This window comes from Heptranchias perlo, chromosome 1, assembly GCF_035084215.1.
Source record: "Heptranchias perlo isolate sHepPer1 chromosome 1, sHepPer1.hap1, whole genome shotgun sequence".
NCBI classification, from domain to species: Eukaryota; Metazoa; Chordata; class Chondrichthyes; order Hexanchiformes; family Hexanchidae; genus Heptranchias; species Heptranchias perlo.
In genome coordinates this window covers 5,749,890-5,767,857 of record NC_090325.1, presented here as the reverse complement: position 1 = coordinate 5,767,857, position 17,968 = coordinate 5,749,890, and the positions used below count along the sequence as shown (strand labels likewise).

At 46.3% G+C, this 17,968-nt stretch overlaps 1 protein-coding gene across 5 annotated transcripts in view; it reads right to left on the bottom strand.

Moving 5' to 3' along the window:
- dysf (dysferlin, limb girdle muscular dystrophy 2B (autosomal recessive)) overlaps nucleotides 1–17,968 on the bottom strand; it is a 302,843-nt gene that overhangs the window by 13,003 nt on the left and 271,872 nt on the right. For all 5 annotated transcript variants that reach the window (XM_067979452.1, XM_067979536.1, XM_067979392.1 and 2 more), the window contains 4 exons: nucleotides 12,598–12,686; nucleotides 9,566–9,661; nucleotides 7,221–7,362; nucleotides 6,113–6,212 (listed from right to left, as the gene is read on the bottom strand). In XM_067979452.1, the coding sequence (XP_067835553.1) occupies nucleotides 6,113–6,212; nucleotides 7,221–7,362; nucleotides 9,566–9,661; nucleotides 12,598–12,686 (427 nt within the window). The remainder of the gene's footprint in view (nucleotides 1–6,112; nucleotides 6,213–7,220; nucleotides 7,363–9,565; nucleotides 9,662–12,597; nucleotides 12,687–17,968) is intronic.

The following is a 17,968-nucleotide window of genomic DNA, read 5'->3' as shown; positions in this document are numbered from 1 at the left end:
CTATCCATGCTAACATATTACCCCCAACCCCATGAGCCCTTATCCTGTGTAACAACCTTTTAAGTGACACATTATTGAATGCCTTTTGAAAATCCAAATATACTACATCTACTGGTTTCCCCTTTATCTACCCTGCTAGTTACATCCTCAAAAAACTCTAATAAATTTGTCAAACACGATTTCCCTTTCGTAAAACCGAGTTGACTCTGCCTAATCATATTATGATTTTCTAAGTGCCCTGTTACCACTTCCTTAATTGAGTTGTGATGATCTGGAATGCGCTGCCTGAAAGGGTGGTGGAAGCAGATTCAAAAGTAACTTTCAAAAGGGAATTGGATAAATACTTGAAAAGGAAAAATTTGCAAGGATATGGGGAAAGAGAAGGGGAGTGGAGCTAATTGGATAGATCTTTCAGAGAGCCAGCACAGCACAATGGGCCGAATGGCCTCCTTCTGTGCTGTATGATTCTATGAGATGACTGGTCAAGCAATCTGGTTTCGGTGGCATTGGTTGCTTTTTACTCATTTAAATATATGCGCTCAAATCCTGGGTTTAGTTTCTCTCTACCTCAGCGAGGTTCCCTCTTTGACCACTTTGACCTTTTCTGATCTTTCCTCATCGCCTGTCCCCTTTTCACTTGCAATCACTCACCTGTTTCTCTAGGAACAGGTGGAGGCCATTCAGCCCCTTGAGCCTGTTCCGCCTGTTCTGCCAAATTGGTAAAATGCTTGGTGAGGACAGCAACATCCATTTAATCATGAAGCCATCTCCCAGTGACCTTTGTGATAATGGTTTAGATCATGGCTGATCTGTATCTTGACTCCATTCACCCGCCCTGGTTCCGTATCCATTAATACCCTTGCCTAAGAAAAATCCATCAATCTCAGTTTTGAAATTTGCAATTGACCCCCGGCCTCAACAGCTTTTTGGGGGAGAGAGTTTCAGATTTCCACTCCCCTTATAGTGAAGAATTGCTTCCTGACATCACCCCTGAACGGCCTAGTTCTAATTTTAAGATTATGCCCCCTTGTTCTGGACTCCCCCACCAGAGAAAATAGTTTCTCTCTATCTACCCAGCAAATCCTTTCATCATCTTAAACACCGCGATTAGATCACCCCTTAATCTTCTATAAGAACATAGGTGCAGGAGTAGGCTATACGGCCCCTCGAGCCTGCTCCGCCATTTAATAAGATCGTGGCTGAACTTCGACCTCAACTCCACTTTCCCGATCCCCATATCCTTTGATTCCCTGGAGTCCAAATATCCATTGATCTCAGACTTGAATATATTCAACGACTGAGCATCCACAGCCCTCGGGGGCAGAGAATTCCAAAAATTCACAACCCTCTGAGTGAAGAAATTTTTCCTCATCTCAGTCCTAAATGGCCGACCCCTTATCCTGAGACTATGACCCCTAGTTCTAGACTCCACAGGCAGGGGAAACAGCCTCTCAGCATCTACCCTGTCAAGCCCTCTACAAATTTTATACGTTTCAATGAGATCACCTCTCATTCTGAGAATATAGGCCCATTCTACTCAATCTCTCCTCACAGGACAATCCACTCATGCCAGGAATCAATCTAGTAAACCTTTTTTCACCCTCTCTAAGGCAAGCATATCCTTCCTTAGATAAGGAGACCAAAATTGTACACAGTTCTCCAGGTGTGGACTCACCAGAGCCCTATATAATTGTAGCAAGAACTCCTTACTCTCGTATTCCTAATTGCTTGCTGTACCTGCATTTTATCTTTCCATGATTCTTGTACGAGGACACCCAAATCTCTCTGAACACTACTAACATTTCATAGTTCCTTATCATTTAAAAAATATTCTGTTTTTCTATTCTTCCTACCAATGTGAATAACCTCACGTTTCCCTACATTATACTCCATCTGCCACCTTCTTGCCCACTCACTTAACCTGTCGATATCCCTTTGCAGACTCCTTGTGTCCTCCCCACAGCTTACTTTCCCACCTAGCTTTGTATCATCAGCAAACTTGGATACATTACACTCGGTCCCTTGTACCAGGACACTCTCCCTCCTTTCTTGAATAGATCTTGAATAATCTTCTAAATTCCAGGGAATGCAACACTAGTTTGTGTGATCTCGCCTCGTAATTTAACCCTTGGAGTCCAGCTATCATTTTAGTAAATCTACACTGCACTCCCTCCAAGGCCAATATATCCTTCCTAAGGTGCGGTGCCCAGAATTGAACACAGTACTCCAGGTGTGGTCGAACCAGGGCTTTGTATAGCTGTAGCATGACTTCTACCCCCTTGTATTCTGGTCCTCTAGATATAAAGGCCAGCATTCCATTACCCTTTTCGATTATTTTCTTAACCTGTCCATGATATTTTAATGATCTATTCACATGGACCCCTAAGTCTCTTGGACCTCCACTGTTTTGAGCTTTTCACCATTTAGAAAGTACTCTGATTTATCCTTTTTAGGTCCAAAGTGGATGACCTCACACTTGCCGACATTGAAATCCATTTGCCACAGTTTTGCCCATTCACTTAATCCATTAATATCCCTCTGTAATTTTATGCTTCCATCTACACGGCTTACAATACTGCCTATCTTTGTGTCATCGGCAAACTTGGATCTGTGGCTCTCTATCCCATCATCTAAGTCGTTAATAAATACAGTGAATAGTTGAGGCCCCAACACAGATCCCTGTGGGACACCACTAGTCATATCCTGACAATTTGAGTCCCGGCCCATTATCCCTACTCTCTGTCTCCTGCCGTTCAGCCAATTTCCTAACCAGGTAAATAATTTGCCCTCAATTCCATGAGCTTCAAATTTGGCCAACAGTCTCTTATGAGGGACTTTATCGAAAGCCTTCTGGAAGTTCATGTAAACAACATCCATAGACATTCCCCTGTCCACTACACCTCTTCAAAAAATTCAATCTGGTTCATCCTCAGGTGTGACCTACCCTTTACAAATCCATGATGGCTCTCTTTGATCAGCTGAAAAATTTCAAGGTGTTCAGTCACTCTATCCTTAATTATAGACTCCAGTAATTTCCCGATAACAGATGTTGGCCTAACTAGACTATAATTCCCTGGTTTCCCTCTTTCACCTTCCTTAACTAGTGGAGTGATGTGCAATTTTCCAATCTAAAGGAACGGTTCCTGAATCGAGAGAACTTTGGATGATTATATTTAGGGCTTCTGCAATGTGCTCACCTACTTCCTTTAAAACCCTGGGATGGAAACCATCTGGTCCTGGGGATTTGTCACTGTTTATATTGATTTCCTTATTTTCATTTACAATATCACCATTATCAGTTTTTAAGGGGCCCACATTGCTCTTGACCACCCTCTTTTTCCTAATATAATTGTAAAAAATATTTGTGTTGATTTTGATATCCCCTGCAAATTTCTTTTCCTACTGCCTTTTTGTAGCTCTTACTATCTGTTTTGTCACCCTTTGCTGTTCTTTGTATCTCTCCTGGGATCTGTGCTATTTTTTGCACTTTTGTTTACTTTTTCTGTTAGTTTTATGTTGTCCCTTACCTCCTTTGTCGTCTCTGGCTGTTTTTTTTTGGCAAATAGAGCTCTTGCCACTTAGGGGTATAAACTGATTCTGTATCACATTAAATTCTATTTTTGAACACCTCCCAGTGATCTTCTGTCGTTTTACCCAATAACAGATTTGCCCAGTTTACTGTGGACAGTCTCTGTCTCATCCTGTTGAAGTCGGCCTTACTTAAATTTTTTTAATATATTCGTTCATGGGATGTGGGCATCGCTGGCGAGGCTGGCATTTATTGCCCATCCCTAATTGCCCTTGAGAAGGTGGTGGTGAGCCGCCTTCTTGAACCGCTGCAGTCTGTGTGGTGAAGGTTCCCCCACAGTGCTGTTAGGAAGGGGGTTCCAGGATCTTGACCCGGCGATGATGAAGGAACGGCGATATATTTCCAAGTCGGGATGGTGTGTGGCTTGGAGGGGAATGTTGTTCCCATGTACCTGCTGTTCTTGTCCTTCTAGGTGGTAGAGGTCGCGGGTTTGGGAGGTGCTGTCGAAGAAGCCTTGGCGAGTTGCTGCAGTGCATCCTGTGGATGGTACACACTGCAGCCACGGTGCGCCGGTGGTGAAGGGAGTGAATGTTTAGGGTGGTGGATGGGGTGCCAATCAAGCGGGCTGCTTTGTCCTGGATGGTGTCGAGCTTCTTGAGTGCTGTTGGAGCTGCACTCATCCAGGCAAGTGGAGAGTATTCCATCACACTCCTGACTTGTGCCTTGTAAATGGCGGAAAGGCTTTGGGGAGTCAGGAGGTGAATCACTCGCCGCAGAATACCCAGCCTCTGACCTGCTCTTGTAGCCACAGTATTTATATGGCTGGTCCAGTTAAGTTTCTGGACTAAAATTTATAATCTTAGCAGCTGTTGCGGGTTTCTCCTTTTCAAACACGATGTTGAACTCGATCATTTTATGATCGCTATTAGATAAATGTTCACGCACTGTTAGGCTGTTAACTAAATCTGACTCATTACTCATTATTAAATCTAATGTGGTTCGCCCTCTTGTTGGTTCTAGCACATATTGTTGCAGAAAGCTGTCCTGAACACACTCAAGAAATTTGCTGCCTTTCTGACATGAGCTCGTCTGCTTATCCCAATCTATATGAAAGTTAAAATCCCCCATTAAAACCTCTCTGCCTTTGTTACATGCTTGTCTAATCTCTGCATTTATACATTCTGCCACTTCACCAGGAAGCCGATACACAATTCCCACTTACAGTCTTGAATCCTTTTCTATTTCTAAATTATACCCATAAAGTCTCCACTGTCTGGTTACCTCTCATTATATCCTCTCTTATCATTGAAGTAATTACATCCTTAATCACTAAGGCTCCTCCTCCCCCTCTACCAGTTTCCCTATCCTTCCTGTAGACCATATAACCTGGTATATTCTGTTCCCAGTCCTGACCGTCTTGCAGCCATCTCTCAGTAAGGATCGTTCCCTCAACGTTGAATTTGCCCTGCAATTCATTCAATTTGTTCCTTATACTCTGTGTGTTTGTATAAAGAACGCTTATTTGGGCCACACACCCTAACCTGTCCTTCTGCTCTAATGTTATTTTTCTCTCACATTTCTTATTTCTCTCTCCTGATTTAATAACTTTACATTTTTTAGTTTTCCCTTTACCTGTAGTGCCTAAAGCATAATTTCTGACTATTACTCTACCCTCTTCCTTTTCGTTTGTTTTAGAATTATTATTTATACTGCCTTTTCCGCCTGAGCCCATCCCCCTCTATTTACTAGTTTAAAGTCCTTGTGACTGCCCTATATATCCTTTCCGCTAGGACCCTAGTCCCAGCCCAGTTCAGGTACAGCCCGTCCCAACAGTACACACCCTTCCTGTCCCAATACTGGTGCCAATGTCCCATGAAATGGAACCCCTCTTTCCCACACCCCTCCTTCAGCCACGTGTTCACCTCCTTAATCTGCTTATCACTACACCAATTTGCATGTGGCTTGGGTAATAATCCAGGTATTATAAGCCTTTGAGGTCCTGTTTTTAAATTTAGCTCCTAGTACTCTCTGAACAGGAACTTCTTGCCATCTCTTTCCTATGTTGTTGTTCCCAACATGGACGACAACAACTTTTTTTTTATTCGTTCATGGGATGTGGGCGTCACTGGCGAGGCCGGCATTTATTGCCCATCCCTAATTGCCCCTTGAGAAGATGGTGGTGAGCCGCCTTCTTGAACCGCTGCAGTCCGTGTGGTGAAGGTTCTCCCACAGTGCTGTTAGGGAGGGACCCCTCCATCAAATCTTTCTCCGGATAATTATCCGACTCTCTCTTAAAACTGCCGATACAATCAGCCCCCTCCGGAAGCTCATTCCATACATCCACCGGCCTCCGCGGGAAAGTCTGGTGTGAGGGATATCGGGCACGGAGATCAGCTGGACCCTCGGGATTTATTTGGACCAGCTGACGTTCGTGATCAATTTCCCAGAGCCCACCCGATGGGCAACGGGAGCGCGAGTTTGGAAAATTGGACCCACGGGGTGATGTTCATTCGTCACCTTCCACAGCTTAAGATTAAATACCGGTGGGTGAAATTACCAATCGGAGAGGTTCGGAGAACTTACCCAGATAATCGTCAAAGGAAAATCTATCATTGTCCCAGATTTGAATGGTAAGCTGTGGGGAGATTTTAGTCTCTGTCTTATCCAGACTCCAAAAATGTTCCTGTAAGAAAATCAGAGGAAGAGGATTGAGGCTTGTGGCATGGAAAGATCCTCCAGTGGTTTAGAAAGTGCCCCAAGTGGAACCAAACCAAACGCACCAGGAAAATCCAAGGTTTGATCCCAGGTTTGTGTTCAGATTGCTGACCTCAGCCAGTAACACTGTCCCATCAAACACTCCCAGGGCAGGTACAGCACGGGTTAGATACAGAGTAAAGCTCTCTCTACACTGTCCCATCAAACACTCCCAGGGCAGGTACAGCCCGGGTTATATACAGAGTAAAGCTCCCCCTACACTGTCCCATCAAACACTCCCAGGGTCAGGTACAGCATGGTTAGATACAGAGTAAAGCTGCCTCTACACTGTCCCATCAAACACTCACAGGGCAGCTACAGCACTGGTTAGATACAGAGTAAAGCTTCCTCTACACTGTCCCATCAAACACTCCCAGGGCAGGTACAGCATGGGTTAGATACGGAGTAAAGCTGCCTCTACACTGTCCCATCAAACACTCTCAGGGCAGGTACAGCATGGGTTAGATACAGAGTAAAGTTCCCTCTACACTGCACCATCAAACACTCCCAGGACAGGTATGACATGGGATGGAAAGAGAGTAATGCTCCCTCTATGTTGCACCATTAATCACTCCACGATCATGCGTGGCATTGGTCACACATAAAATAAAGCCTCCTGTACACTCTGCCAAGAAAGTGTCTTAAATGTCCAAATAAGAAGATCATCTCGTACTCAACATGTAGCCACTTGGGGGAATAGAATCATAGAATCATAGAAGTTTACAACATGGAAACAGGCCCTTCGGCCCAACATGTCCATGTCGTTCAGTTTAGAGCTGTAGGGAAGGAGGAAATATCTTCAAGAATTTAGAGTGAAAAAAAGAAACAGAAGAAGCAACTAGAAAATGGTCAGACCGGGTCTGTAAATGAAGATGGGACAGGTTGCCAATGATAGGAGACATTCTCCCTCCCACGCTTGTTGGTGCCTCTCACTCACCTTCTTGGCAATTGAGCAGACTTGTTCGGTGGGCAGGTAATCGAATGGAAAGACAAATCTCCAGTTGAAGTTTCCTTCCCCTCCCATTGACCTGTAGTGAACGTCTGTCTTCTGCTTGTTGCCCTCATGGCCCAGTAGCCACCTGCAGACAAAGCGCGAGCCAGTGTCAAGGACGATTCACCACTGACGACCCATCAGTGTCTCTCCATGAAATGTCACATTTTACAGACAGCACCCAAGAAAACTTTAATACCTACCAGGTGGTACAACCCTGTGCTTTTGATCATGGAATCTTACAGCACAGAAAGAGGCCAGAGCCTCTGCAATTTCCACCCTTACTTCCCTCGGCAACCTAGGATGCATCCCATCCAGACCAGGTGATTTATCTACTTTAAGTACAGCTAGCCTTTCCAGTACCTAGTCTTTATCAATTTTTAGCCCCCAATATCTCATTCCAATATAATGCAACGAAGGTTCACTAGATTGATTCCTGGGATGAGAGGGTTGTTCTATGAGGAGAGATTGAGTAGAATGGGCCTATACTCTCTGGAGTTTAGAAGAATGAGAGGTGATCTAATTAAAACATAGAAGATTATGAGGGGGCTTGTTGACAGGGTAGATGCTGAGAGATTGTTTCCCCTGGCTGGAGAGTCTAGAACCAGGGGGCGTAGTTACAGGATATGGGGTCGGCCATTCAAGACTGAGATGAGGAGAAATTTCTTCACTCAGAGGGTTGTGAATCTTTGGAATTCTCCACCCCAGAGGGCTGTGGATGCTGAGTCGTTGAATATATTCAAGGCTGAGATGGATAGATTTTCAGACTCTAGGGGAATCAACGGATATGGGGATCAGGTGGGAAAGTAGATTTGCGGTATGATCTTATTGATTGGCGGAGCAGGCTCGCGGGGCCACGTGGCCTACTCCTGCTCCTATTTCTTATGTTCTTATGCTTAACTACCTCCTCTTTTCCTATGACTTTGGCAGCATCTTCTTCCTTGGTAAAGACAGATGCAAAGTACTCATTTAGTACCTCAGCCGTGCCCTCTGCCTCCAGTTATAGATCTCCTTTTTGGTCCCTGATTGGCCCCACCCCTCCTCTTACTACCCGTTTACTGTTTACGTGCCTGTAGAAGACTTTTGGACTCACTTTTATGTTGGCCATCAGTCTATTCTCATACTCTCTCTTTGCCCCTCTTATTTCCTTTTTCACTTCCCCTCTGAACTTTCTATATTCTGCCTGGTTCTCACTTGCATTATCAACCTGACATCTGTCATATGGCCCTTTTTTCTGCTTCATCTTACTCTCTTCATAGAATTACATGGAATTTAAAGTGCAGAAATAGGGCATTTGGCCCAACCGGTGTTTATGCTTCACCTGAGCCTCCTCCTACCCTACTTTCGCTAATCCTTCAATATTTCCTTCCTTTCCTTTCTCCCTCATGTGTTTATCCAGCTTCCCCTTAAATGCATCGATGCTAATCGCCTCAACCACTCCTTGTGGTAGTAAGTTCCACATTCTAACCACTCTCTGGGTGAAGAACTTTCTCCTGAATTCTTTTCTGGATTTACTAGTGACTATCTTGTATTTATGGCCCCTTTCAGGCAGTCCATTCCAGATCATAACAACTCGCTGTGTAAAAAATTGTATCCTCGTCTCCCCCATGGCTCTTTTGCCAATTACCTTAAATCTGTGTCCTCTGGTTACTGACCCTCCTGCCACTGGAAACAGTTTCTCCTTATTTACTCTGTCAAAACCCTTCATGATTTTGAACACCTCTATCAAATCTCCCCTGGACCTTCTCTGCTCGAGGGAGAACAATTCCGGATGGAAAGATTTCCTGACACCATCCTCCTGATACGGCTTCTCACATGTCAGGAGCGCCCCTGAGGAATATGATGGCCGTGTGCTTGAGAATTCTTGACGTGCACATCCGGCTGGTGGAACTCCATGGTAGGTACTCGTCATCAGGAAACTCACCCTCAAATGCCAGCTTGGCTCAGTGGGTAGCACTCTTGCCTCTGAGCCTAAAGGTTGTGGGTTCACTAGACCCACTCCGGAGACTTAAACTCCACAAAGCTAGAATGAGTACTGAGGGAGTGCTGCACTGTCGGAGGTGCCGTCTTTCAGATGAGACGTTAAACCGAGGCCTCGGGTGGACGGAGAGGATCCCACTGCACTATTTTGAAGAGCTGTGGAATTTATCCCTCAATCACTAAAATAAAGAGATTATGGTGCCACTGAGGTGCCATGGCAACCATTACAGATATAGACCCCTGTCTACAAACACCGAACATTTATTTGTACATAGACTCAGAAAAAGACGGAATTTAATAAAAGTACTGACCCTTTCACATAGATATCACTCATCTTCTCTCCTGTGATGCTGATGTCATCTAAGATCACATCGTTGGTGTTCCATATTATACATCGCAGGTAGAACCTGGAACAGATACAGGTGAACAGATAGCGGTCATTTTCCCATATTACCGTAATATCCGAGGGGTAATTTGACCAGTTTGCGCTGTCGGTGAATGAGGCTCCTGCTCCCGGAAACAAATGTTGGAAATTCAAGCTGAGCAAAACTGTCCGAAATTGATGGCAACGCGTGACTCCTTTCCCAAATGTGCTGTCAGGAGGCAACGCTCCAAGTTCAAAATATTGGTTAGATACAGAGTAAAGCTCCCTCTACATTGTCCCATCAAACACTCCCAGGGCAGGTACAGCCCGGGTTAGATACAGAGTAAAGCTCCCTCGACACTGTCCCATCAAACACTCCCAGGACAGGTACAGCACGGGTTAGGTACAGAGCACAGCTCCCTCTACACTGTCCCATCAAACACTCCCAGGATAGGTAAAGCACGGGTTAGATATAGAGTAAAGATCCCTCTACACTCTCCCATCAAACACTCCCAGGACAGGTACAGCACGGGTTAGATACAGAGTAAAGCTCCCTCCACACTGTCCCATCAAACACTCCTAGGGCAGGTACAGCACGGGTTAGATACAGAGTAAAGCTCCCTCGACACTGTCCCATCAAACACTCCCAGGACAGGTACAGCACGGGTGAGATACAGGGTAAAGCTCCCTCTACACTGTCCCATCAAACACCACCAGGACAGGTACAGCACGGGTGAGATACAGAGTAAAGCTCCCTCTACACTGTCCCATCAAACACTCCCAGGACAGGTACAACAAGGGTTAGATACAGAGTAAAGCTCCCTCTACACTCTCCCATCAAACACTCCCAGGACAGGTACAGCACGGGTTCGATACAGGGTAAAGCTCCCTCTACACTGTCCCATCAAACACTCCCAGGGAAGGTACAGCATGGGTTAGATACAGAGTAAAGCTCCCTGTACACTGTCCCATCAAACACTCCCAGGACAGGTACAGCACGGGTTAGGTACAGAGTAAAGCTCCCTCTGCACTGTCCCATCAAACACTCCCAGGACAGGTACAGCATGGGTTAGATACAGAGTAAAGCTCCCTCTACACTCTCCCATCAAACACTCCCAGGACAGGTACAGCACGGGTTAGATACAGAGTAAAGCTCCCTCTACACTGTCCCATCAAACACTCCCAGGACAGGTACAGCACGGGTTAGGTACAGAGTAAAGCTCCCTCTACACTGTCCCATCAAACACTCCCAGGGCAGGTACAGCATGGGTTAGATACACAGTAAAGCTTCCTCTACACTGTCCCATCAAACACTCCCAGGGTAGGTACAGCACGGGTTAGATACAGAGTAAGGCTCCCTCTACACTGTCCCATCAAACACTCCCAGGACAGGTACAGCACGGGTTAGGTACAGAGTAAAGCTCCCTCTGCACTGTCCCATCAAACACTCCCAGGACAGGTACAGCATGGGTTAGATACAGAGTAAAGCTCCCTCTACACTCTCCCATCAAACACTCCCAGGACAGGTACAGCACATGTTAGATACAGAGTAAAGCTCCCTCTACACTGTCCCATCAAACACTCCCAGGACAGGTACAGCACGGGTTAGATACAGGGTAAAGCTCCCTCTACACTGTCCCATCAAACACTCCCAGGACAGGTACAGCACGGGTTAGATACAGAGTAAAGCTCCCTCTACACTGTCCCATCAAACACTCCCAGGACAGGTACTGCACGGGTTAGATACAGAGTAAAGCTCCCTCTACACTGTCCCATCAAACACTCCCACGGCAGGTACAGCATGGGTTAGATACAGAGTAAAGCTCCCTGTACACTGTCCCATGAAACACTCCCAGGACAGGTACAGCACGGGTTAGGTACAGAGTAAAGCTCCCTCTACACTGTCCCATCAAACACTCCCAGGACAGGTACAGCATGGGTTGGATACAGAGTAAAGCTCCCTCTACACTCTCCCATCAAACACTCCCAGGACAGGTACAGCACGGGTTAGATACAGAGTAAAGCTCCCTCTACACTGTCCCATCAAACACTCCCAGGACAGGTACAGCACGGGTTAGATACAGGGTAAAGCTCCCTCTGCACTGTCCCATCAAACACTCCCACGACAGGTACAGCACGGGTTAGATACAGAGTAAAGCTCCCTCTACACTGTCCCATCAAACACTCCCAGGGCAGGTACAGCATGGGTTAGATGCAGAGTAAAGCTCCCTCTACACTGTCCCATCAAACACTCCCACGACAGGTACAGCACGGGTTAGATACAGAGTAAAGCTCCCTCTACACTCTCCCATCAAACACTCCCAGGACAGGTACAGCACGGGCTAGATACAGAGTAAAGCTCCCTCTACACTGTCCCATCACACACTCCCAGGGCAGGTACAGCACGGGTTAGATACAGAGTAAAGCTCCCTCTACACTGTCCCATCAAACACTCCCAGGGCAGGTACAGCACGGGTTCGATACAGAGTAAAGCTCCCTCTACACCGTCCCAAATATGTGCATTGACCTAATTGCAGCTTTGCACACTAGTGCAGCAATAGGCTATACTTACCAACTGCATTTAACATAATATTTCACTTTCCATACCAGCCAGCCTTATTGGATATACCAGAGATTGTGGACAGTCATGCGTTGGAGCACTGACACTGTATGGGACTGGTGAAAATCCTTATATACAGCAGGGAGAGGTACTGGAGGGAGCATAGGAACGGGAGTGGCCCATTCAGCCCCTCGAGCCTGTTCCACCATTCAATTAGATCAGGGATGATCTGTCCCTCAACTCCATTTGCTCCATATCCTTTGATACCCTTAGCTAGCAAAAATCTATCAACCTCAGTCTCAAAAATGTCAGTAGACCCAGCATCCATATTCTTCTGGGTCCAAACCTTGAGGAGAGATGGTGGGGGTGGGCGCAGGGGTTCGGGGGTGGTTGGGGGGGTGGTAGAGAAGCAACCTCACCTTTTGGCTTTGCGAGGAGTTATGTTGAATGGAGGTCCCGGAGCTCCATGTGACTTTGGAAAGATGTCCACCCAGAGCTGGATCTTACCCTACAGACCAGGGAAGAAGAAAGCAGGCACACCTTGTGAGAGAGCAAGTACATATTACGCAGAGTCGATTCCACGAGAAGGACCACACTTGGAGTACTGTGCACAGCTCTGGTCTCCATATTACAGAAAGGATATAGAGGCACTGGAGAAGGTGCAAAAAAAGGATGATACCAGAAGTGAGAGTATATATTTGTCAGGAATGGCTGAACAGACTGGGGCTCTTTTCTCTAGAAAGCTAAGGGGTAATAATGATAGCGTTTGATAGGGTAGACGTAGAGAAAATGTTTCCACTTGTGGGGGAGTCCAAAACCAAAGGTCATAAATATAAGATAGTCACTAATAAATCCAATAGGTAATTCAGGAGAAACTTCTTTACCCAGAGAGTGGTGGGAATGTGGAACTCCCTACCACAAGGAGTAGTTGAGGTGAATAGCATAGATGCATTCAAGGGGAAGCTGGATAAACACACGAGGGAGAAAGGAATAGAAGGATATGCTGATGGGGTGAGATGAAACGGGGAGAGATTAGCTCATGTGGAGCATAAATGCCGGCATAGAGCAGTCGGGCCGAATGGCCTGTTCCTGTGCTGTAGATTGATCCACTGCTTGTGAATTGTAGGTTTTCACAAGATAGATGCAGTTGTGTGATAGCTCTTATAGAGAGCCTGCACAGGCACGATGGGCTGAATGGCCTCCTCCTGTGCTGTATGATTCTATGAGCAAGGCCATTCAGGATGACCCTATAGGATCCAACTGTTTTCTAAATGATTCCAAGGCTTGTGTCTCCACATCTCTACCTGAAAGCTCCTTCTATGTGTTGATCAGGAAATATTAAGAAAGATTGAGCAGGTTGGGGCTCGTTTCTCTGGAAAAGAGACTGAGGAGACTTTGATAGGGGTTTGATACGGTGGATGAGACCAGAAGAAGGGGGCATAAATATAAGATAGTCACTAACAGATCAAATCAAGAATTTAGGAGGAATTTCTTTCCACAGAGAGGGGTGAGAATGTGGAACTTGGTGTTACATGAAGTGGCTGAAGCAGATAACACTGATGCATTTAAGGGGAGGTTTGATACTATGGAAACAACGGATGACACGAAGATAGGCCGTGTGGTTGATAGTGAGGAGGAAAGCTGTAGACTGCAGGAAGATATCAATGGACTGGTCAGGTGGGCAGAAAAGTGGCAAATGGAATTCAATTCGGAGAAGTGTGAGGTAATGCATTTGGGGAGGTCAAACAAGGCAAGGGAATACACAATAAATGGGAGAATACTGAGAGGTGTAGAGGAAGTGAGGGACCTTGGAGTGCATGTCCTCAGATCCCTGAAGGGAGCAGGACAAGTAGATAAGGTGGTTAAGATGGCAAATGGGATACTTTCCTTTATTAGCCGAGGCATAGAATATAAAAGCAGGGATGTTATGCTCGGCAGGAAAAATCAGAGAGCAAGTTATTATCTTAATGGCGAGAAACTGGAAAGTACTGCAGTACAAAGGGATCTGGGGGTCCTAGTGCAAGAAAATCAAAAAGTTAGTATGCAGGTGCAGCAGGTGATCAAGAAGGCCAACGGAATGTTGGCTTTTATTGCTAGGTGGATAGAATATAAAAACAGGGAGGTATTGCTGCAGTTATATAAGGTATTGGTGAGACCGCACCTGGAATACTGCATACAGTTTTGGTCTCCATACTTAAGAAAAGACATACATGCTCTCGAGGCAGTACAAAGAAGGCTCACTCGGTTAATCCCGGGGATGAGGGGGTGGACATATGAGGAGAGGTTGAGTAGATTGGGACTCTACTCATTGGAGTTCAGAAGAATGAGAGGCGATCTTATTGAAACATATAAGATTGTGAAGGGGCTTGATCGGGTGGATGCGGTAAGGATGTTCCCAAGGATGGGTGAAACTAGAACGAGGGGGCATAATCTTAGAATAAGGGGCTGCTCTTTCAAAACTGAGATGAGGAGAAACTTCTTCACTCAGAGGGTTGTAGGTCTGTGGAATTTGCTGTCCCAGGAAGCTGTGGAAGCTACATCATTAAATAAATTTAAAACAGAAATAGACAGTTTCCTCGAAGTAAAGGGAATTAGGGGTTATGGGGAGCGGGCAGGAAATTGGACATGAATTTAAATTTGAGGTTAGGATCAGATCAGCCATGATCTTATTGAATGGCGGAGCAGGCTCGAGGGGCCGATTGGCCTACTCCTGCTCCTATTTTTTATGTTCTTAACTGTATAAAACACTAGTTAGGCCACAGCTTGAGTGCTGCGTACAGTTCTGGTCTCCACATTACAGGAAGGATATAATTACACTAGAGAGGGTGCAGAGGAGATTTACGAGGATGTTACCAGGACTGGAGAATTTTAGCTATGATGACAGATTGGATAGGCTGGGGTTGTTTTCCTTGGAACAGAGGAGGCTGAGGGGAGATTTGATTAAGGGGTACAAAATTATGAGGGGCCTAGATAGAGTGGATTTGAAGGGCCTATTTCCCTTAGCAGAGGGGTCAATAACCAGGGGGCATAGATTTAAAGTGATTGGTAGAAGGATTAGAGCGGAAATGAGGAAAAATGTTTTCACCCAGAGGGTGGTGGGGGTCTGGAACTCACTGCCTGAGAGGGTGGTAGAGGCAGAAACCCTCAACTCATTTAAAAAATACCTGGACGTGCACCTGAAGAGCCGTGACCTGCAGGGCTACGGACCAAATGCGGGAAAGTGGGATTCGGCTGGGTGGCTCGTTTCTCAGCCGCACGGACACGATGGGCCAAATGGCCTCTTTCTGTGCTCTAAATTTTCCCTGATTCTATTCTATGATAGATACATGAGGGAGAAGGGAATAGAGGGATATGGTGGTGGGGGTGGGGGGCAGGGTGGATAAAGGTAATTAGGGAGGGAGGAGGCTCGTGTGGAGTATAAATACCGGCATAGACCAGTTGGGCTGAATGGCCTGTTCCTGTGCTGTAGGTTCTATGTAATTGATCACTGTCTGTAGAGACCTACAGAAAGAGCTCTTTCAAAGAGCCAGCACAGACACGATGGGCCGAATGGACGCCTTCTGCGCTGTATCATACCATGATTCTATGAATGTTGGGTAAGGACAGGAGCAGGTTTGGGTATGAAGCCAGTCCCTGATGCGTCCCCACTCCCTCCCCTACATCTGAATATCCTTTAGACGCCCATTGTTCAGACTCAGGTCTGAAAAGTAGTCACTTAGGCAATGTTTAAACTTACCTCAGTTAAGAGTCAGCAATTGGGAGAGGAAGAGGAAAAAAATTAACAGAAAACGATATCTAAATTCAATCTGCATGCACATTTTTCAGGAGATTGAGATCGCTGAATTGAAGAATTCTTCTTTCTTTCCTCCTTTGAATTTCCAGCCCCAGCTTGGCTTCATTTCAACTCTACTCCCCTTTTTTTTACCGTTTCTTCCCACCTGTTTTATTTCAAGGCTTGGTAATGTCATTCACCATGGAGCTTGACCCTTCAGTCAAATAAAAAGACTCTCCTCTCCGTTATTCCGTCAGCCTTGGCGCAATGGGTAGCACTCCCTCACCTCAGGCAGAAGGTCGTGGGTTCATAGCCCCACTCCAGAGACGTGAGCGCATAATCCAGGCTGAGTCTCCCAGTGCAGTACTGAGGGAGGTGCAGCACTGTCAGAGGTGCCGTCTTTCGGATGAGATGTTAAACCAAGGCCCTGTATGCACCTATCAGGTAGATGTTGACGATCCCAGGGCACTGCTTCGAAGAAGAGCAGGGGGGTTCTCCCCGGTGTCCTGGTCAATATTTATCCCTCAACCAACATCACTGAGCAGATGATCTGGCCATTATCACATTGCTGTTTGTGGGATCTTGCTGTGCCCAAGTTGGCTGCCGCATTTCCTACATTACAACAGTGACTACACTTCAAAAGTACTTTGTTGGCTGTAAAGTGCGTCCTGAGGTCGTGAAAGGAGCGATATAAATGAAGTCGTTCCCTTCTCGTGCCGAAGATCTCTGAGCAAGATAGCGTGCAGGCGATCTGCGCTCGGGACTCTGTCACTGCAGCTGGGAGAGGGCTTGCCCTGAGATCCAGCTGGCGGCAGATACTTGCTCCAACACGTCAGCTGGATTCCAGCACCTCACGTTCCCAGGACACGGTGCCTGGATGGATGAAGCCAATACGAGGCAAGAAAAGTGGCCTTTTATTCTCCCCCCCGCCGTAGCTTCACTGCAAAATCAGGCCAACTCTGGCCTATCACCGCGGCAACTCAACAACAACTGGCATTTACATCGCGCCTTTGATGTAGTAAAGCATCCCAAGGCTCTTCACTGGAGCATAATCAGACAAAAGAAAAACTGAGTCAAAGAATGAGATATTAGGACAGGTCACCAAAAGCTTGGTCAAAGTGGCAGGTTTTAAGGAGTGTCTTAAAGGAGGAGAGAGGTGTGGTGGGGCGGAGAGGTTTAGGGAGGGTATCCCAGAGGTGAGGATGAAGTACCTGAGAGGGGAGAAATGAAAGGAGGCACGACTGGATAATGGGAAGGGGAGGAGACAGGAGAGATCTGCCCAAGAGTGGTGAAGAGAAAAGAAAGAAAAAGGGAGTTAGAAGAAAGACCTGCATTTATATAGCGCCTTTCACAACCTCAGGACATCCCAAAGCGCTTTACAATCAGTGAAGTGCTTTTTGAAATGTAGTCACTGTTGTAATGTAGGAAACGTGGCAGCTAATTTGCACACAGCAAGATCCCACAAACAGCAATGTGATAATGACCTGCTGGTTTGAGGGATAAATATTGGCCAGGACACAGCGGAAAACTCTCCTGCTCTTTGATACAGTGCCATGGGATCGTTTACATCCACCCGAGAGAGTAGAGGGGGCCTCAGTTTAAACTGTCATCCGAAAGACGGCACCTCCAACAGTGCAGCACTCCCTCAGTGCTACACTGGAGTGTCAGCCTGGATTCTGTGCTCAAGTCTCCGGAGAGGGACTTGAACCCACAACCTTCGGACTTGGAGGTGAGAGCGTGCTACCCACTGAGCCACGGTTGAAACCCAACTACTGGCTTAGGGTCCGGAGAGGCAGCCAAAATGCGCCCAGGTTACATAAGGCATGGAAAAGATTAGGATAGATATGTCCTGGTAGTAAGGGGAGAATAGGGAGGGGACAACAGGAGAGAGCCCAAAGTTAAAGTCAGAGGACCCATGGTGGATGAAGTTGGCTTGTAGAAAGGGTGGGGTCAGCTTGGAGCACCAACGAACTGATGTCCAGGTTCACTCAGACAGACACAATAGGTCATTCAGTGCA